At 37.9% G+C, this 22,648-nt stretch overlaps 1 protein-coding gene across 8 annotated transcripts in view; it reads left to right on the top strand.

Annotated features, from left to right (window-relative positions):
- The window catches only part of LOC103047438 (RALY RNA binding protein like), a 280,689-nt gene that overhangs the window by 125,227 nt on the left and 132,814 nt on the right, over window positions 1-22,648 (top strand). For all 8 annotated transcript variants that reach the window (XM_022673402.2, XM_022673403.2, XM_049480159.1 and 5 more), the window contains exon 2: window positions 2,965-3,238. In XM_022673402.2, the coding sequence (XP_022529123.1) occupies window positions 2,983-3,238 (256 nt within the window). In that variant the 5' untranslated portion in view covers window positions 2,965-2,982. The remainder of the gene's footprint in view (window positions 1-2,964; window positions 3,239-22,648) is intronic.

Below are 22,648 nucleotides of genomic sequence, written 5' to 3' on the forward strand. Positions count from 1 at the left end.
AGAACCAGTCAAAAGTTTGGACACAACTCAAATTCAGAGTTTTTAATTTATTATTTTTGAATGCTCTGCTTTTTCCTGCAATTGCAGATTAATACTAAAATCAAATATGAAAAAAAAACATGTGTTTCATATTTTAAATGTTGAAGTTGATTAAAATCCCTTTATCTCTGCAGTAAAAAAAGTTATTCACATTTTAAAAAGTTTGAGAACATCGAAGATTCCTAAAAACACACTTGGAGAACATATAATGTACTCTTAATACACTTAATCATGTCAGATCAGTTTTAGGAGGACTAACTCATGGTCAAATTCTGCATGACTGAAAGTAAACATACTGTAAACACTAGAAAACCGTAAAGACATGAAAGGTTTGGAGGAAAATTAAATGATTAATTTGTATTTAGGAAAATAATGATTTCAAAATGTAAAAAGTTCAGGAAAGTGCCAATTTCACGTTTTTTTATTCATTACATTTTGACAGTTGCAGATTTGCTTCAATATTTTTCATTTTTATTACAATTACAATTAAGACTTATATTTAATGATTAAAGAGAAATCTTCGAGATATAAGATATAGCTATGTAATATCAGGCAGAAAATAGTTTTGCACATCTTGTCTGGACTTTTTCAGTCAGTTTTATGAGGTAGAGTCACCTGGAATTCAGACATTCAGTTAACAGCTGTGCTGAACTTCTTAAAAGTTCATTACTTGAATTTGTTTGTCCTTTTAATGTGTTTGAGAGCATCAGTTGTAAAGTAGTGAAGAGGTAGAGTTACAGGTATACAGGGAATAGCTCTATTTGAGTAATGTTCTAATCCATATTATAGCAAAAACTACTCAACTAAGTAAAGGAAAAAAATGACTATAAGAAAAAATGAATGTCAGTCAATTTAAAAACCTTCAGGAACTTTGAAAGTATCCTCAAGTGCAGTTGTAAAGACCATCAAAAATGTTATGATGAAAATGGCCCTCATCAGGACCACCCCAGGAAGAGAAGAGCAAGAGTTACCTCTGTTGTGCAGGATAAGTTAATTAGAAATACCAGCCTCAGAAACCACAAGAAGCCACATTAATGCATTGGTCTTAAAGCCCTGTTTCTCTGTCCTGGACCTGGAGCCCTCTGTCCAGCACATGTATGGCTTTTCCTGCCCCCACAACCTGGTCCTGCAAATCAGCTTATTAACAAGTTTTTTAAGAGCTACAGGGGGGTGTTAAAGCAGGGAAACCACTAAAATGTGATGAGCAAGTAACGTCCTGTGCAAGGATTGAGATAATAGGAAGTTAAAATTAGTACAGCTGCAAATTAGTCCACAGTTTGTTTATTATATGTCCAAATAATTTAATATAATAGTTGATATAATATGATTTTAAAAGTTTACGGAATTAATACATAATTGTTTTTGGTCATAGGTTGTAAAAAATACAGTAAAGCTCATTTATTCAGCCAACAGCAATCATTTGATGCATTTGTAGACATCTGAAAAGGAAACAATGTTATGTTTAAATCTTTACTATGCTTTAACTTGTTTTTTTGTCTAATGATTCTGCACGTTTCAGGATTTAAAGCAAATAGTTTACGTGATGTTGAAGTAAAGTATATCCAAATGCACCCTCCCTGCTGTGTCTGTTTCCCCAAACATCATCAATCCAATTAACTGTGATAATGTCAACAGTGTATTGATCAGTGTTATTGATAATGACAATTAGTTCTTGCAGTTCTGGTTAGAATTCCACGCTGCTGTTGTTTGGCTAATTAAAATGTCAGATTTGAGAAGTGAGTCAGTCTGGAAGGGTTGCTGAGTGTTTTATTTTTTTCATTAGGTTTAGTAGGATCGGGGTTAATGCAGGTCTTTAAAAAGTCTTAAAATGTCTTAAATTTACTGTAAATTTGCTGTAGGTATTACATTTTCAGATGGTGCATTTAATGCCAGTGGGAAAACACATCGGCCCACCGTAAACATCTAATCCAGGGAGAGATCTAGCGTTAGCAGAGAGCTAGCTAACATAAGTGGCGAGCTAGCTAACATACTAATGTTAGCTGTGAGCTAGCTAACATACTAACTTTAGCTAGCTAAAGCGAGCTAGCTAACATTACCAGGGGTAGAACTAAGGTTAGCGGACAGTTAGCTGACATTAGCGGTGAGCTAGCTAACATAATAACGTTAGCGTCAAGTTAGCTATGTTATCGGGGAGAAAACTAAGGTTAGCGGAGAGCTAGCTAACATTAGCGGCGAGCTAGCTAACATACTAACTAACTTACATATGTTATGTTGATGCTGTTTTGAATTGCAATGGAACAAAAATGGAACAAAGAAATATTGAGAACAAATGGGAAACATTAGGTTTTGATTTCCTACACAATCAATTGTTTTCTACCAAAGATATTATGAGTACATTTTTGGGTCTTAAAAATGTTTTTAGAGGTTTTAAGAAGCATTAAATTAGACTTTTAAAATGGTGCAAGAACCCTGAGGTATTCTTCCAATATTCTGTTAAAAGCTAAGCTTCTAAAAGTTGCTATGAAAGAACATATTTGTGATATTTGTGGGCGAAGTATGAACAGGTTAATTGAATTAAGATATAAATATGAGTTCAGTGGGTCAGAAAAACTAGCTCACGAATTAGAGGGCTATTTGATGATTATCAAATACAGAACTGAATTCATTAATCTGAAATAAATACACAGAGTGTTGCAACAAAAGGCTAGATGTACAATATGCCGTGTTGAGGAGTCATCTCCAACAACTCCCACACACACTGAGCCATTCTTCTCCCACAAGATTGTTCCATTTTGATACTGATCAGTTTTTAATTGCTGTTTAAACACTGATGCTCATTAAAAACTGAAGGTAGTCTTATCAAGGACGTATGATAATGATAGATGAAAGCAGTAGCTGTGAGGTTTTCTGTGGTTGGTGTTGGTCTAATCTCTAAGAACGCGTGCTCCTGTGTGTGTACTTCAGGAGAGCCAGCAGAAGAGAATGACTGGTAAGAGTCAGACCAGCAACGTGACCAACAAGAATGACCCCCGCTCCCTCAACTCCAGAGTCTTCATCGGCAACCTCAACACAGCCATCGTCAAGAAGACCGACATCGAGGTCATCTTCGCCAAGTATGGCAAGATCGTGGGCTGCTCCGTGCACAAGGGCTACGCCTTCGTCCAGTACATGAGCGAGCGCAACGCCCGGGCCGCCGTCGCCGGGGAAAATGCCAGGATCATAGCGGGTCAACCACTGGGTGAGTGAATACCAGTTTTATACTGTCTTTCAGAAGCTTGGAATCACCAATTAGAAGTTAGATTACAATTACATTACATTAAAATTACATTTGGCAGATGCTTTTATCCAAAGCTACTTACAAATAATGATGTACATTAAGCCACAGAGGACATACAGGGGTTGGACAATGAAAGTGAAACACCTGTCATTTTAGTGTGGGAGGTTTCATGGCTAAATTGGAGCAGCCTGGTGGCCAGTCTTCATTAATTACACATTGCACCAGCAAGAGCAGAGTGTGAAGGTTCAATTAGCAGGGTAAGAGCACAGTTTTGCTCAAAATATTTCAATGCACACAACATTATGGGTGACATACCAGAGTTCAAAAGAGGACAAATTGTTGGTGCACGTCTTGCTGGCGCATCTGTGACCAAGACAGCAAGGCTTTGTGATGTATCAAGAGCCACGGTATCCAGGGTAATGTCAGCATACCACCAAGAAGGACCAACCACATCCAACAGGATTAACTGTGGACGCTGTAAGAGGAAGCTGTCTGAAAGGGATGTTCAGGTGCTAACCCCGATCGTATCCAAAAAACATAAAACCACGGCTCAACTCTCCTGTTTCCACCAGAACTGTCTGTCCGGACAACAAATTATTGTGGTCTAAAACCAGGTGTTTCAGTTTCATTGTCCAACCCCTGTAGAAGTAAAAAAAAAAAAAAAAAACATTTTTAGGCAAGGCCTAAAGAAGGCCAAAGGGAAATAGTGTGATAGAGCAGGAGGTTAGAAGTAGCCTGAAGTTTGTTAGAGGTGTTAGGAGAGTCAGGAGAGTTTATTAAATAGGCCTATAGCGAGGAACGCTCTCTACAGAGTCCCTAAGGTGACATCATGTAAAAAAAATAAATAATGCGCGGCCACGCCTTATTAAGATGTGGGAACGAGATCCTAAGGCATAGGAACGAGATATTTAAGGTGTGAGAACGAGATCATTCAGGCGTGGGAACGAGATCATTAAGGCGTGGGAACGAGATCATTAAGGCGCGGGAACGAGATCATTAAGGCACGGGCACAACTTATTAAGGCGTGGGAACTAGATAATTAAATCTAGCCAGAGAATGATAAAGCTTGCTTTTTTATAGATTAATGCTCATGAAGAGAATGAATACTAAATCAACGCTCCTTTAATCCAAGGGATAATCTTTAGTAAGAAAATTGAGAGTAAATTGGTTTATTTTTATTTTTTATCTCTGAATGAATTATGGTGATATTTTGGAGTCTCTTGCAGTGAGATTGTTAGATGGTCTACAAGCATGATCAACCTGACCAAACTAGCCAACCAGTATGTCCAAGTTTGATCATTCTTATTTGATTAAGCTGATCAACAAGCATGACCAGAATCAGTTTCTATTAGTTTTCTACATAAGTTGAACGCACAAACTGTTCCTTACACTGTGTCAACATCTCTTGATGAACGATCCAATAGAAATACTTTAAAATGTGAAAAAACCTTCCATTGAAAGTTTAGAAGGTTTTTTTTCTCTCTTCTGTTTTGGAGATACCTTTTTTTCATTGGACAGCGATGATAATCAGGTTAGACCATCTGAAACCAAAAAGTTAGCCTTGAGCTGGAACTATAGCAGGAATCTCACATCCCTGTCACTGTATCTGGGGACAGTGTCCAATAAGTTCAATTGATAGACCCCTACATTTCATATGTACATCAAATGTACAGTATATTGCAAGTGGCAACTCAACAGAATAAAGTATGAATCTTCTATATTTCAAAATGTAATTAAAATAATAGAAAAACACAGGGTGATTCCAAGCTTTTGCATGATTCTGAACCTGTGCTGCCTCATGTCTCACCTCAGCAAGGTGTTTTATAGTGCAGAACCGCCGCCTGGTGCTGTTTGAGGAACTCTCTGTGCCTGTAGCTCTGTTCTGATGCAGGACCTGGTTTGATTTAGCTTGTGATTTGTTGACAAGCAAAGGGTCTTCTGAGGCGTTTTCCTGTAAAGAAGGAAAGTGGGTTCTGTCTCAGGTTGTGTTGTGTTTTTGTTCTGTTATTTGTATGTAGTTAAAGAAAGGGATGTGTTGGGAATATTGTGATGATGGCTTTGGAGAGTAGGTGGCACCATTTGAAAATAGCATCAATTGAACAATACAGAGGCTAATTTGCTTAGTAGGCTCCCACAGGTCCTTCTCTGCATTAAAGCCAGTATTCTGTGTATTATTATTCTGTGGACTGGGCTGGGGTTTATGATCACAGGAAATTCTGCCACTTTTATTGCTGAACAGCTTGTAGAGATTCCCTGTGATTAGGAAGATTGATATTGATACAAACTTATTCCAATACCAATGCTGGAACTTGGATTCCTTTTTTAAGGGTTGGTGTGGCTTAAAACTGAAATGAGGGCAAGCTGCATAAATCAGAGAAGTTGATAATACGGCTAAAGTGCGTAATTTAGACCATCTACAAAGAGGTCTTACTAAATATGATGTTACCCAGTTGTTACCCAATCTTTGTAGAAATGGTGCCCATAGGGCAGTAGTGACTAAAGATTAAGAGTAGTTTTGGAGGTTTGTAGTCAGAAGGTTGCTGGTTTAATCCCCTAGACCAGCAGGAAGTGCTATGTCACAATATACAGCTCTGGAAAAAAAAAATAAGAGACCACTTAAGTTTCTGAATCAGTTTCTCTGATTTTGCTATTTATAGGTATATGTTTGAGTAAAATGAACAATGGATGACATTTCAAATAAAAATATTGTCATTTAGAGCTTTTTATTTGCAGAAAATGAGAAATGGCTGAAATAACAAAAAAAAAAAAATGCAGAGAAAAAAGAAAAAAGTTAATGTTCATAAAGTTTAAAGAGTTCAGAAATAGTTTTTAATCACAGTTTTCATGCATCTTGGCATGTTCTCCTCCACCAGTCTTACACACTGCTTTTGGATAACTTTATTCCACTCCTGGTGCAAAACGTCAAGCAGTTTAGTTTGGTTTGATGGCTTGTGATCATCAATCTTCCTCTTGATTATATTCCAGATGTTTTCAATTTATTAAAATCAAAGAAACTCATAATTTTTAAGTGGTCTCTTATTTTTTTTCCAGAGCTTGCAGTATTTCTTAATTTCGGTTGATATAATTCAGATAATTCATATATTGGTATGCACAATATAAAGACAACGGAACAAAATGCCAAGAACACATGCAAACTTCTTACAAATGAATTTACCAATGAATGTAATGTGATATAAATTGTAATAAAATGTCCGTCATTGACAGATGCTGTAATGCATATTCTGAAATACTGGAAATGTGTTTAAATATCATGTCACCATTATGGAAACTTCTATTTTATTATATGCATTACAGCATCTGAACTCTCTTCCTGCTCTACCCCCCATCCCAATCCTGCCCACAGCACACACACTCTCATCATCCTGACCCCACATCCTCCCACCAACACAGCACTGAAACTCTGCACTAGAACACACACAGTACTGTAACTTTTGTAAAAGGACCTGCACTACACACCCAATACCTGCACTACTGTTATGCTGCACTGTCATACACACTTAATTCCCCAAGAACTGGGAACTTTAAGAACTTTACCAGCCTTAAGCTAGATACAACACTGCACTACTGTTATACGGGTTCTATTTATATTGTCACTTGATCTTAATCACCATTAATATTGCACTATTATCTTCTGTCTCACAAATGTCTATTGTGTTTTTGTTGTATTGTACATATAGTGTCTCCCACTCATTTAGATTTAGATTATATATTTATTTCTTTTTATTTCTATTTATATATCTATTTCACCCCCACCACTACTGCACCTTGTTCTGTCTCATGTATGTCTGTGTCCCTGCTGCTGTATTGTACACATAGTGTCTCCCCTTTTTCTTTATTTTTCTTTATTATCCATTATCTGTACTTGCTGTAAAATTGGGAAGGAGAGTAACGTAATTTCAATTCTATGTATGTCCTGTACATATGCAGCATTGACAATAAAACTACTTGACTTGACTTGACTTGATATTAGATATTAATACAGAAATATAGTTATTGTCCGGTCCTTCCGATGTGGGTTAAATGCAGAGGTTGAGTTCTGGTGCACCGCTTCACAATGGCAGTTGAGTGTGCTTTTAATTTCTTACATCACACTTTTCTCACACTGTTCTCATGTTCAGATTCTCTACTGGCTTCATCCAGTTTCTGTAGCTCCCTGAAAATATAAGCTCCACCCCTGAGAACAGTCACGCTCATAGGCTCAAGGATGCTGATAAACATGACGACTAGTGTATTGAATTACCCGCTGAATGGCTCGCACTTTTTCAAAGCTTGTTATTTTGCCAGTAACACAAAAGTAGTGAGTTTGAATGCTCAGCCCTATACATGACTCATGGATTCTAAGGCCTTGCATTGAAATCGCTCGTCTCCTGCAGTGACCAGCGAGCGCAGAGTGAGAACAGCAGACTGTTTGGGCCCTGTGTGTTTGCTCTGGGTGGTGTACAGCTGCTTTTGGCCTGCCCCAGGAGAACCAGGAGAGCGGGAGCAAAACACCCTCCTCGCTCGCCGCACATCTGTGACCTCAGGAGAGGCGGGCGGTTAAAAAAAGAAGGTGCTAGACATTACTTAGCCTTTATCTTGTGTCTCATTATGCACTTGACTTGCTTTAGAGGAGAGGAAAAAAAGAGAAAGAAAGAAAAAGAAAACTGTTTTTCTTCTTGGAATGCTAATCCCAGAAATGGAAAGAGAACAGGCAGCTCTTTATACATAATGCAAAATACAGCCAGGAGACCTTCATTAAGAGCAGCCAGTGAGAGTTTGCTGAGATTCAGACATACGGACAAGGTCAGCCAGGGAACGAGAAGCAGACGAGGGAAAGCAGGAGGAATAAAAATATCCATGAAGTAACTAACGTGTTGTTTTTGCATGAGAGTACTGTGCTCTGCTGTGGTATCCAGGCCTCCATACTCCCATGCTTCTGTTCTGTGAGCATTCGCTCAGAAACAGATTCAGAGTGAAAATCACCCAGTGCACTTGTGTATAGTAGGAATTGGTTGGACTCATCTTCAGTCTATCATTTTCTACTGATTTCAAACCGATAGTGATACCCATCAAGCTGTTAAACTAGCCTATTTGAGAGAAATAATGTTTTGTGATGATGTAGGGCTTTTTTCATCAATATCTTCCTTAGAATTTTCTTAAATTTGCTCCTTACAAAAAGTCTATATCAGATTTATTCTTTAATTAAATTTTCATCTCATTTTATCCCCAATTTTCACGACCAACACCCAACCCACTCATTAGGACTCCCCCTATCACTAGTGATGCCTCAACACCAGGAGGGTGAAGACTAGCACATGCCTACTCCAATACATGTGAAGTCAACCACCGCCTCTTTTTGAACTGCTGTTGATGCAGAATTGCTGAGTAGCATCACAGCACATTTGGAGGAAAGTGCAGCGACTCGGTTCTGATACATCAGCTCACAGATGCCTTGTGCTAATCGACATCACCCTTTGGAGTGATGTTCGCAAAGAGCACCATCTACCCACCCAGAGAGAGAGCAAGGCCAATTGTGCTCTCTCGGGGCTCTGGTTGCCGATGGTGAGCTACAGGAACAGGATTCGAACCGGCAATCTCCTGATCATATTGGAATCGCCTTAGACTGCTGCTGGACCACTCGGAGACCTATTTTAGATTGATGATGTTTTTATTTTTTTTAAACTACATAATTGTTCACAGCTCTGTCCTGATGATGGACCTATTGTCTTCACAAACTGATGACACTGGTAAATGTTAAAATCTTAGTAAAAATGGATATGTGGGTTATAAGAAGATTTGTTTGCTTAAGAATAGTTGGTGAATAAGGCCAAAAAAAAAAGATATCCTCAAGTGCAGTTGCAAACTTCATCAAAAACAGTATGATGGAACTGGCTCTCATCAAGACCACCTAAGGAAAGAAAGACCAAGAGTTACAGTACCTCTGATGCACAGGACAAATTCATCAGAGTTACCAGCCTCAGAATCTGCAAAATAACAGCATATAAAATAAGAGCACCTACAGTAAATGCTTCACAGAGTAATATGTTCCTTCATAGTCTGGATGACTTCAGTATTCATTTACAATGTAGGAATTAAAATAAATTTATAAAAACGTTAACTAGTACTGTATATTATGAGTATGAATCAGCAAAGAGAAATATAGTTTCAAATATGCAACAAATATGACAAGTCATGTGATACACAGCTCTGGAAAAAAGAGATCACTTAAAAATGATGAGTTTCTTTGATTTTACCAAATTAAATACCTCTGGAATATAGTCAAGAGGAAGATGGATTAACACAAGCCATCTAACCAAGCTGCACTGCTTGCCATCAGGAGTGGCATAAAGTTATCCAAAAGCAGTTGGTAAGACTGGTGGAGGAGAATGTTCCAAGATGCATAAAACTGTTAAACTCTTACAAATGTATGAATATGAACTTGTTTTCTTTGCATTATTTGAGGTCTGAAAGCTCTGCATTTCTCATTTTCTCATGTTAATTTTACTCAAACATATACCTATAAATAGCTAAATCAGAGAAACTGATTCAGCAGATTAAGTGCTCTCTTCATTTTTTCCAAAGCTGTACATGTGAGATTTCACAAGACGAGACAGAACTGATGACTAAACTGACATGAAACATGCTAATAGCAGACAGCTAACAGTGAGTGTGAATTGTGCTGGAATGAGTGTGAGCTGGAGGAGGTGTAGGGGACTGGGACTGGCTCAGCACGTCTCGCTCTGACTCTGGGCGCTGTCAGCGCTGCACACAGACAGATGTATGATCCTGGCCTCTCTCCTAATCTCCCTCAGCACAAGCCTGCGGCCTGTAGGCTAATGTGGGGATGCTGATAGGCTCTCCTGGCTGAACAATGATGGAGTCTAATGCTTTCAGCAGTGGAGGCATGTACCCTCTCTCTCTCTCTCTCTCTCTCTCTCTCTCTCTATCTCTCTCTCTCTCTCTCTCTCTCTCTCTTTCTTTCTCCCTCATGCCCATGTCCCAGAGATGTGTCCACTCTGCTGTATGTACAGAGCAGGGCTGTGTTTAATGGAATCTACTCCAGCGCTGCAGATAGCATCACCCATGGCTCTGCACCGGCACGATAAAGTGCAGCTGGCTCTCCTTCAGGACTGGTTGGGAGCATCTCAGAGAGCCCTGCCGGATGCTGCATATTTATACTCACTGACACTTCCTGATGATAATGTGCACAACATATTTTATTGACTTATTTATTGACTTAAATCTAATAGCTAAACCAAACCCAATCTCTAACAATCCCTTTGCACTTCTCTATTCTCTATACCTGATTTGTGTCTTTGTTGCTTGAAAGCTACAGGGGTTGGACAATGAAACTGAAACACCTGTCATTTCAGTGTGGGAGGTTTCATGGCTAAATTGGAGCATCCTGGTGGCCAATCTTCATTAATTGCACATTGCACCAGTAAGAGCAGAGTGTGAAGGTTCAATTAGCAGGGTAAGAGCACAGTTTTGCTTAAAATATTGCAATGCACACAACATTATGGGTGACATACCAGAGTTCAAAAGAGGACAAATTGTTGGTGCACGTCTTGCTGGCGCATCTGTGACCAAGACAGCAAATCTTTGTGATGTATCAAGAGCCACGGTATCCAGGGTAATGTCAGCATACCACCAAGAAGGACCAACTACATCCAACAGGATTAACTGTGGATGCTGTAAGAGGAAGCTGTCTGAAAGGGATGTTCGGGTGCTAACCCGGATTGTATCCGAAAAACATAAAACCACGGCTGCCCAAATCACGGGTTTGGTTTATCTCTGCCCCTATACCTGCAGACAGGTACTCATCAGCCTCAACTGTGGCTCATTCTAGAGAACATCATGGATCCCCATTGTGTTTTTTCAAATGACATATTACAGGGTTCATATGGTCACCAAAAATCTGGAAAAGTCATGGAATTTCAATAAACCAATTTCCAGGCCTGGATAAGTTTTGGAAAAATAAAAATACCCAGAACAAAAGTAAAAATACCCAGAAGTCGAGTTTTAAAAGCTATATCAAAATCAGAATATCCTCACCAACCCCAAGTTTTAAATCCAAGATGTCTGCTCCATATATCTACAGCAGTAAAAGCTGTAGTATTAAACAGTTAAACAGAGTGAATCAATAGAAATGCTTTATAATGTCACTGAATGTAAAGAAGGATTTTTCCTTCTCCCGTTAAATTTTCCTTTTGTGTGAAACACATATACACTGTGTATATAATCCAGACATATATTTTATTACATGTAGGCATGTTTATTCATTTTATTACATATTTGCATATGGATATTTTATGCAAAGTAGCTCGTGAAAGAGACACATGATGTCTGCGGCTGTGCAGCCAAAGGAATCGTAACTATTTCCATCATTTTAAAGGTCAGATCATTCCAGCGCTGCACAAAGGCAATTCTGCAATCATCAGTCGATGAGCAAATCATGACTGGGAGTGGAGCGGGGAAAATAAATTCCCGATTGCCACTCCGCCTCATCCCACCAACCTGACATGTTTTATTAACGTGGCCGTGACTCGCGGTGAATTCAGCTGGGGCCCTTCACTCGTACAGAATCATTTCGGAACACTAGCCAGAAAGCAAATGCACTCGTTTCCTGTATCTCCTTAAACTGCAGATGTCAGTGAAGCAAAGCGTACACAAACTGCAGAGAGCTGCCCCAGCGCTACAACAGACCTGTGCATTAAAATACATATAAAACCCAACAGGATTTTCTAAAACCTCAGATCTAATAGAAGATTCTACTGAACTCAAATACAATTCATTATACAGATGATTATAGAGATATGTAATGAAATGAGGACGCCACTTTATATATTGTAATATATTAAACAATATCTATTAATAAGGTATAAGCATCACCCTTGAAAAATCAATTAGATCTATTTTTGAGTTTATAATTTACTTAACAAAGAAAAAACTAAAAGTTGCAAACTAAGGAAATATTTATTATACCTTATATCTCAATACCTGGTATTTTACCTCTGGTTAAAATAACCCCAGTTAGACTTTTATAATCTTCTATGTCCATTTACTAGTTTCTGACATTGACTTAAATTATTCATTCAGATGCTTGTTTTTGTCTTCAGACATCTTTCCAAATCCCTATTTTTACAAACACCTACAGACTTCAGCTCTCAGAAATCTATTTAGATTTAGATATGGTAATCAACTCACTTCAACAATCAAGATCAAACCAGACTAATCCCTGAGGTTTAAATCATTTTAATTCATTTAATTGTCATTTTTTTTAAACAAACTGAAATAAAACTGCATTTCAGTTATATTATGTCAAATATCCACATGTTTAAATATATTAATAATACAAAGGTTTTCATACAACTATGTGTTTTCCACATTTAAAAGTTCATAATGAAATGCTCTCACACTCACACACAAGTCAGGGCTATTGTAGGGTCTAAATTCAAGTCAGTTTAACAGTTTAGAATGGTCCCTTCAATCCCAATTTTTGATTAAACTATAAACTGTTTAATTTTTATGTGCACAACAAAGTTATTGTGGTTTGATTGAGATCTGGAGAATCTGGAAGTTAGTAAATTAATTCACCAGATTAAGCCTGAATGAGTTTACAGACTTCTAAACAGACTTCTGAACATCTTACTGTTTCTACCATTTTACCCTGCGTTTCCTAACTCTGGTACCCAAAGAAATTGCCCAGGCTCAAGCATTTATCTGCCTCTTTTTCCAGTATTTGCTCTTTCCTCCTGTTTGCAGCATTCTTCACTCTCCCTCTGTTTAGATAGCCTTCATCTCTTACATTTCCAGATTCTTGTCATTCACGCTTCATGCTTTGTCATTTGTGAAGCAGCATTTGCGTGACTGACTGATGGTCACGCGCTGGCTGAGGCTACAGTGGGTCACTGGCAAGTTTAGTTATGTGCGCTCCACTGTTCACATGACACATGCAGTTAGTCCTAGGTGCTCTACATTAATTGTATATAGGAGCACAAAATAAGCAGCAAAGCTAAGATAAGTTTATGCTATTTCAGCAGCCCACACACATAGAGATCCACCGGGAATTGTGCTGGTCCTCCCAGCAGCACTCTGTAGTGTCTATGAACTGTCAGCCCTTCATGCTTCTGTTTTTAACCCCTCCAGAGAAAGTTATGCAGTAAGGTAAGGCCTTACAGGTAAAAAAAAGCATGTATTTAAAGTTTCTCTTTGATGTGTAATATAAGTACAGTAAGTCTTTTTATGATCGGATGGAAAATGTTCAGTTGAAGGTTAAGTTAAGCTTTTAACCCTGTTGTTTTGCTTTAGAATAAAACAAGCAAATTTACTCTGTGCAGGACACATCGCAATGCTCTTTGCTATCTTGCATCCCGTCAGCAGTCTATTTTCATGCCTTGTGCCCACGCCTTTAAAAGAGCATTGAAGTTTAGGGATAAATTTACACTGTGGTGGCCTGGAAGTGAGGTGTGTTTAGGAACATTTTGATGTGTTTCTATTTTGGAGGCGGAAAACACAGGTGCACCACTGACTGATTGAAACCATGACAACATGTACATGTACATCCCTGCTCGTTACACACACACACACAGGGACGTGCTACAGAGCTGTCCAACTTTATTTCCGCACTGTTAAGATATGAAAGCGCCAAAGTCAGAACACACCTGCCTCTTAAAAAAATTACTTTTGGCACACTGATTGGTTTATTATTTTACGTTACATCCAAAACACATCCAGGATTAATTAAGAGAATTAGTACATGCCTTTTGCGCATTTTGAAACACACAAAGCGTATTTTTTGCACCCTCATAATACCAAAGATACCAAATACGCAATTGACTTTTAACCCAATAACAAAAAATCTGTCAGTATTCCTGAGTCTTACCAGATGCTGTGCTGCTGTGTTCTTATTGTGCTGTGTTTCAGCCGAGGTGGTCCAGTTTTTTGTTTTTTAAGGAGTAGATAAGGGAGAGAAGAGGTAGTAAAATCATAGCTAGGATGGATCAATGTTGGCTTCCACTGTCCACAGCTTTTGCCTTGCTTGAGAGCCCCTTCTGCGAATAACGGCACAAGAAATCTTGGGGGTCACAAGGTTAAAGAATACGGACTCAAGCATATTCCAATCCTAGCACTAGCAAATCAAGCAGTGGTAGATTTTTACTGGGCTGTTGTCCTGTTTTACCATTTGACTTAGGCTTTCTCTAGTTGGCTGGGTTTTTATTAATTTCATGGGCACAAATAAAACAAGTCAGCATTGTGATGTAACTATTTAGGTTTGGGAATTTAATGGTTTGTTATGCTGGATTTTCCTCTGAAAAAGGAAACAGCAGGATTTGAGGTATCAAACTTTGATTTTTCAGGGATGTCGGTGTCAAATTGGTTTGACATTCCAGTGCTGATGTAAGTTTTGAATTGGCCCTTCCTTTTAGTAATTGAAGTCTACAGTAATATAGCAGATGAAAGTGGCCCAAATTTGATCTTCTCACCAAATGCAATGTATATATTTTAGGCTGTCCACACTATGTCTTTAAAGTATAACAGTAACACAGGCTACTTCTGCCGATATAACTAAAGGTCCTAGGTTTTTTTTTTTAACCTATGATTAAAATAGCAGTGCTTCATTTGAAGTTTTGGTTTCATCCTTGCGAGAATGAAAGTAGCTCCACAGCGTTTGAGTAACAAAGTGCACATTATTTAGCCACTGACACTGCTTTTAATAACATGTACGTTTTTATTCCATATTTATCTGTTTTGGATAATTTGTGTTGGGCCATTCATTGTGCAGTCATTAGCTAATGTAAGGATCAGCCGCTAAATTAAAATGATGCCAATTAAAGGAAAAACAGGCATCACTTTATTTTGATGGTCCATTTAATTTGATTGCATCCTTGTTTGTTTTCTGCTTATTGACCAAATGTAGCTGTAACACGGAGGAGGCAGGATGCAAACGCAAGTCAGTTTTATTTTCCATTTAACAAAACTAAACAAAGAACAAAACACTATGAAATAATATAGAGAAAAGGTAACTGAAACAAAACAATATGAACTATGATGATAAACCAAAAGACTGAAACAAACAAGCAAAAATAACAAATAAAGAAACAAACTACTTAAAACAAACATGGAACACTTAAGACAAAAAACATAGCTGGTCTGAGGCTAAACAAGACAGATAAACAAGATCCAGACAAAGAAACAGGACACGTTCAAACAAAAAGCACGACAAAGAACAAAGGAGCACATGGGGTATTTATACGCAGGCACACATAAGGGACACCTGTGGAATTAACAAGGGGGTGGGGTTACAAATGAGACAGGAGGTGATAACACTAATGGCTAGGGCAGGGCTAGGGCGGAGCTAGGGCAGAGACAGGGACCAAAACAGAAGCACATGGCTGGGAACATATGACAGGAGCATAAGGGACCAAATGAGGGGAAAAACACAGGACAGACACAGGCTAAGGTGTGACAGTAGCCATATCACACTTTAAGTACAATAAGCAGTTTTGTTTATAATAAATTACATAATCTGCACCGGAATACATTTCTTAAGTAATCAACCAACACTGCTGTACTGTATCTACATTACTTATTATTATGTACAATTAATATGATTTTGTTTATTCCTTGTGAGTTTTTCTGAAACTAAAATAAAAGTCCTTTCCTCATTAACCCATTTAAAGTGCATTGGCTTTAATTGCCTGAGAACGCATTAGTGCATTCATTCATTCAACCAGTGAATAATGAAGAGGCAGTGAGACAGATTTCTATACTCAGTGGCAGTAAGCGTATGTGTTCATCCATACTATTGCCACCAGCATCCAGACCAAGGTCTTAATGCTGTTTTCTCTCTCTCTCTCTCTTGGTATAGATGCTTGGAGTGTTGCCTGTCTGAAAGCATTACATCTCAGTGCCGTGCACTTTCATTTAGCTTGCACCAAAAGTGGTGGTCTAATGCTGTCGTCACTAAAATGGCCAAAACTCCATTCTGCTTGCTCTCTCAGATACTCAGATATAGCCCTGCATTCCCCAGGAGACACACTGACTTAAAACCTTGCTGTGAGACATGCCCACACCACTGACCTCATCCTTTCATTCTAACTACTAACCTTACTCAACTGCTCAACCTCCCCGTCACTGTGTACATTAACCCTATAGAGCAGGGGTATTTAATTAGAATTCAGTATGGTCCAGTTAGAGAAAATTTCTCCAGGCCAAGGTCCAGACCGTCGCCATTTTTAACTTGCGTTATGATTCAGTATTATGTCCTGTATACTGAAGAAGCCTAGTACTTCTGTCAGTGTTTTATGTCATCAACAACTGAAAGACAAAACAAATTACACATACTAGTTTATATCAACAATATGTATTGTTTTAAATAGGCCTGTCACAATAATTACATTATCAACCTATCATAAAATAAATGGAAACACCCTGAACTTATCGAGTCTTTTAATGTGAATCTGTATGTTAACTTTGTTTCAAAATGCTATATTTATTCTATTTAATTTTTTTTTTATATTAGATTTAGGCCTGCTTGTCATGATAATTACATGAATGATAAATCGTACAATATATAGAGAAATGTTTGCTGAACTTGGCCAAAATATCAGCTATTTTTTTAAACAGCAGTTTTATTTCATTTAATATTATTACTGTATCAGACTTTATTATGTTGTGGGTAAAACTGATGGGGGAAGTTGCCAATGCTTTTTGTCCTCTGGGGGTTGCCGTAGTTTTGAGGTAGGGTTGTTTTGGGAGTAGAGAGAGAGAGAGCGTCTGCGAGCGAGGGAGTTTTTTTTCTTGCTGAGGAGTTCTGATCAGGTGGAGTAAAGTGGAATATTTTACACTGTTGTCTCGGTTGCTTCTCTTGAATTCCTCCAAGTAACACTAGTACTAATATGTTTTATAAAGGTAGTATTTTAATTTCTTTGTCTGGTGCGAACCATCTGTATTCTCATCTTTTCTCGCTTTATTCTCCCACTTCTCACCGCCTGCTTCGTCTGTATGGCTCCGCGCGCTCACATCTGCACAGATCTGATTGGCAGAGGAGAGCGTTTGCTGATTTTAAAGCACACATGATTGGTCTGTAAGTTTACTGCGCGGCAAAGCACCTAAACCATAAAGACAATAAACGTTCCGCCGCTTTAAATGAACACTGTCAGAATTAAATCCTTCTCAGTAGTTTATCGGTTTGGGTCCAGAATGGACATCGTCTGGGTCCGGATCCGGACCGTGGTCCGCCTATTAGTGACCCCTGCTATAGAGCTACAGATTCATCAAAGATAAGAAAGTATGTCAAATGAACCAGTACTGTATCCCTAGTAATAAACTATTAATATATTAGTATTAACGCTGAGAAACACTGCATGTGTGTGTGGGGCCTCTTGCATTGAATATGTGTTTTGTGATTTCTGACAGTCACTGTTCACACTGGTCATTTTATCTAGATTTTTATCTAGATTTGTTCCCATTACACACGTTACACGTTACACATTCCAGCCACTCTGGTCACTCCATGTACACACCCTCCGAGATGCCCTATTTATAATATTTTTATAGTTTTACCATATTTTGCACTAAATAGTTTATTTATTGTCCACTGTTTACATTAAATGATTCACTAATTATATAATTAATAATGCAATTATTATATAACTGTGTATTTGCACATCCTGTATAGCTGATATCGTTCTTTTCAATATGCACAGCAACTGGTGTTCATTGTTGTTTAAGAGTTATCTGCACTACCTCCATTACACACCCACTAAAAAATACTCTACTTTTAGAAAGTAGAAAACCTGTGGTTGTTTTAAACGAGTTTTTTAAATGAGTTTATCTTTTTCTTATTATTTTTATTTTGTTTTACCTATTACTATTACTATGTTTTGATTCTTATGCTCTTTGTTCATTATTATTAATTTTACCTTTCTTATCATTTTCCTATCATTATCTTCTTTATTTTATATTTTATAAATGTATAAATCTTTTAAATTAGTATTTCTTTTATTTTTTTATTTTTTTCTTATTATTTCTAATTTCTTCTAATTCCCTTTTATACTGTAAATGCTCTGCAACATTGTAAATGATGGTCACCCTCAATTTATTCCCGAGTGAAAATAAAGGTTGATTGATTTAGTTAATACCACGGTTAATGTTTTAAGTGGAGGAGGAGATTTTGTATTACAAATTTATTGGATTTGTCTTGATTAAGAATAGTTTATTACATAGTAAACAGTGGAAGCCAATGTAAAAATAATGTGTTAAATATTATCCTATATTTATCTATTTTGGATCATTTGAGTTGGGCCAATCATTGTCCAGTTGTGGGCTAATGTTAAGATCAGCCGCTTAATTAAAATTATGCCAATTAAAAAAATGGTCCATTATAGATGCCTCATAAATGCTCACCTAACATTTAACTAACATTCAACTGTATTTTTATTAAATGAAACGTAATCCTAAATTGAATGTAATTGAGTAACCCTTTACTCAACCCAAACTTTAATCCTAACCTCAACCATCAATCATGAATCTTGTAAAACCTTGTATTAACATTAACCATAACCTAAATCTTAAATCTAACCCTCAAACTGATGAGCAAATATTAAGATTAGAGTTGGATGTTGGGTTTCAGTTCAGTTGCATTTAATAGACATTCAGTTGAAGGTTAGTTGAATCAATAAAGCTTCATTAACGGATCTACAATAAAACATCAAAGTAAATGTTACTGAAAAACAGCTTATTTTTTTCTGTTTTTTATTAATTTTTTATGTTTTGTGTGTGAGAGCAACTGTATAAATCATCATTTTTTAATCCTAAAGTTTTAAATCCAGTGGCAATCGGACAGCGTGCCCACAATGTGTGAAGCGTCACTCTGCATTAGCACACCTTGCCAGCTTACGAGTTGTGACACACACACACACACACACACACACAGTGATCTGACCTCTCGAGGACACACAGCGGTAGCCGATGGCTTGTGTGTTTCAGAGAACCCATGATATATTTTGCCTGTTCAGTTCTCTGTCCAATAACTACCTACCAGATTTTTATTTTTCTCATGCAGTGAATGGGGATGAGCTGCTGTTTGATTGACAAATAAATGAATATTATGGGGAACATCAGGTCTCAATTTAAATTAAGTGCAAGTATGCACAAAAAAGAAGAAAAGAAAGGCTGTTTTAATTGCAATAGACGCAGGGTCTGTAAGGGTTAAACTTGCTTATTCTATAGTTTTTATATTTTTACTATAATTCAGAAAAAATATAACTAATTATAAACAAATAATCATGCGTACCTTATTTTTTGCACTGTAAAGTGCACCAGATTATAAGGCACAGTATTAGTTAACATTTATTATCTGGTTTATTTTCAAACATAAGACACACTGGATTATAAGGCGCATTATGCAACACTAGTAAGGAACAGGGGTGTCGCCATGTTTCCCTTTTAATTCTAGTGCTTTGCTAGTGCTTCATCCCATGTAGCTTGTTTTAGCACGATAAACACACAGACTACAGTCCAATATATACTCACCTCTGAATGGTGAAAGAGCTTGTGCTTAGCGTGGTTAGCTGCTAATGCTAACTACATTACATATATGCATATGTATTCTAACATACCTACATAACGTTACAATGCTAATGTAACTACATGCATGCAATACTGTACATACATACATGTAATTGCATGACATACATACATAACATTACAATATTAACGCTGCTCCAGCAGTGCTAGCCGGGGTTAGCAGCAGGCTACAGGTCGATATTACTCACCTCTGACAGCACAAGGGCTAGCACTTAGTGCGGTTTGCGGCTAATGCTAATCCTGCTCCAGCAGTGCTAGCCGGGGTTAGCAGCAGGCTATAGGTCGATATTACTCACCTCTGACAGCACAAGGGCTAGCACTTAGTGCGGTTTGCGGCTAATGCTAATGCTGCTCCAGGAGTGCTAGCCGGGTTTAACAGCAGGCTACAGTCCGATAATACTCACCCCTGAATGGGCGAAAGAGCTAACTAGCGCTTAGCACGGTTAGCGCTAACGCTGTACTTCAGCGGAGTGGCTTTACTGCTCCTTACGACCTGACTGGTAAAATTCAGACATATGGGTCATCGACAATTTTTGGGAAACTTGAAGGATTTTAAGTGTTACTTATACAGTGAAAAAGGCGATTTTACAAACTTAACAAAATAGTAAGGAACACTTAATCATCCAAATGCTGATGTAGTCACATCTCTCTATCCTGCATAGTCCGATCATTAATTAATGCCAACTTAATGACTTGAACATGCAAGTCGTTGCTGTAGCTTTTACAACAGTCCCTCCCAATTACCAAAACACACACGTAGCTCCTCTAACAGCGTTAGGGTTGTGCTGCTTCATAGGGATGAAATGAAATCTGGTGCAGCAGATGCCACATTTGATAGACACTTGACACTCTGCCGAGCCTCGCTCCCCCTCAGCCCTCAGGATGTGCGTGTGGAATATGCTACGGAGCTGATGAGCACACACCAAACAGACAGAGGTGAAGGCCTTGTGCAGACGTTAGGCAGAACCTCTGGCTGAGATTTGAGCCTTGCCCCCCCTCCCTGCCTCACCACAGGATCAAAGTTCATCTTTCATTACCTAATTAAATATGAATGAGAGTTTATAGGATCACATCAAGACTCGGGGATTGTTTTGCTGCAAGGCATTTTATGCATACTCAAGTAGTAACGTGTGCTCGTATTATTGTTGTGAGGATGCAGAGTAAAGCTGGAGATGCAAACTGAACCGTGAGAAGCTTTAAATTTATTACTGTTTAGATTAATTTGTCACATTAAAAATGGCCGTTTTAACCATTTTTTAACAACCGTCGCTTTAACAACCAGACTGAGAAACAGCTTCATTCCAGAAGCTGTAAGACTCTTAAACTCCACCTAGACAACACACTGCACCGACACTTTACAAGAACAATGCATATTAAAAACAACACTGTCACTTTACCCTCACTGAGACACTTTATCACACTTTATCACTTTTCACTTTCTTGTCACTCATATCCAATCAATCATGCTGCTTTAGCAATTTGCACTTTTTTGACTTCATGTCGCTGCTACTTCCCTGATCCTTTATATTATTCTGTTTTTAATAGCTTTTTGAGTGTAAACTGGATCGTGAGAATATAATTTCGTGTATGACATGTGATGTGAATGACAATAAAATCTCCTTGAATCATTGAATCCTTATTTAATTGTAGCTTAAATGTCTTTAGCAAAGTCTGCCGAGATTATACTACACAATTTGAAGTATGGTTTATTACTTTGTTTTTTTTTATATTATTGAGTGATACTGCTCTGTCAGATATTCTCACAGTTGCATTTAATTAAAGTGTCAGTCCGTATTATTTTGTTTCTAAAATGAAGTCAGAAGTATTTCTGAGTGGAGAAGAATATGGATAAAATATTGTGTTTAATGGTACCAGTGTGCTGAAACGACCATCCCTGCTAACCCTAATATATATTTATTCTAAAAACTGGGGTGTTGCGTCGCTTTTCGCTGGAGTTCTTCTGCCACGTCACGCGTCTTTACGTAATTACGTCACATGTGCAGCCTCTAAAAGAGGATTTAACTCAGTTTTACTGAACACAAGCGGCTGGTGGAGCAATGGAGACTTCAGAAGGGGAAACTCAGAGCTCAGTATCTCATTCACAGATAGTAAAAACAAAGTGTGTAGTTTTGCTCTCTCTCTGAACATAACCTGGTATCGGATTCATCCGCTCTGAAAGGACACCGCATCACACCCGCCCAGTTTAAAATGATTCTTCCGCATGCTCGGTGCAATTACCCCTTCTCACCAAAGAGGGACCTAAGTCCCCCCAAGTCTCAAAACGTACCGATATCAGCTTTAAAACATACATTTCCATATACAGTACAATCACTGATGGAAGTGTATTTTAATGACATTGTGTGGCACTATCATAAGATATCACCTAGTTTAATATATGCTCTGCTAGAGCTGCCACAGTCCACTGTAAGTGCTGTTTTTTTGTTTTGTTTTGTTGTTGTTTTTTTAAACTGGAAACATCTTTAAGTTAGAGACACATCAAACACAGTCCTCAGGACAATGAGGCGTTATGATTGTTGCTCAGTAACATATCTTGTTGTAGCGTGGTAAGCTGGTCTTGCTGGTAAATTAAAACTCCATTTAGCCAATGAAAAACTGTGTTGTTGCTACATTGGTTTCATTGTTCCCAACCAAAAGGTTATAATAAATAATAATAAAAAAACAATCTGAAAAATGGAAGCCAATGTAAAAAGATTTAATTCTAAATAATTCTGGAGCATTTCTGACAGCAAAATTCACACCACATAAAATCACAAAAAC

The sequence above is a fragment of the Astyanax mexicanus genome, chromosome 6 (assembly GCF_023375975.1).
Source record: "Astyanax mexicanus isolate ESR-SI-001 chromosome 6, AstMex3_surface, whole genome shotgun sequence".
Classification (NCBI taxonomy): Eukaryota; Metazoa; Chordata; class Actinopteri; order Characiformes; family Acestrorhamphidae; genus Astyanax; species Astyanax mexicanus.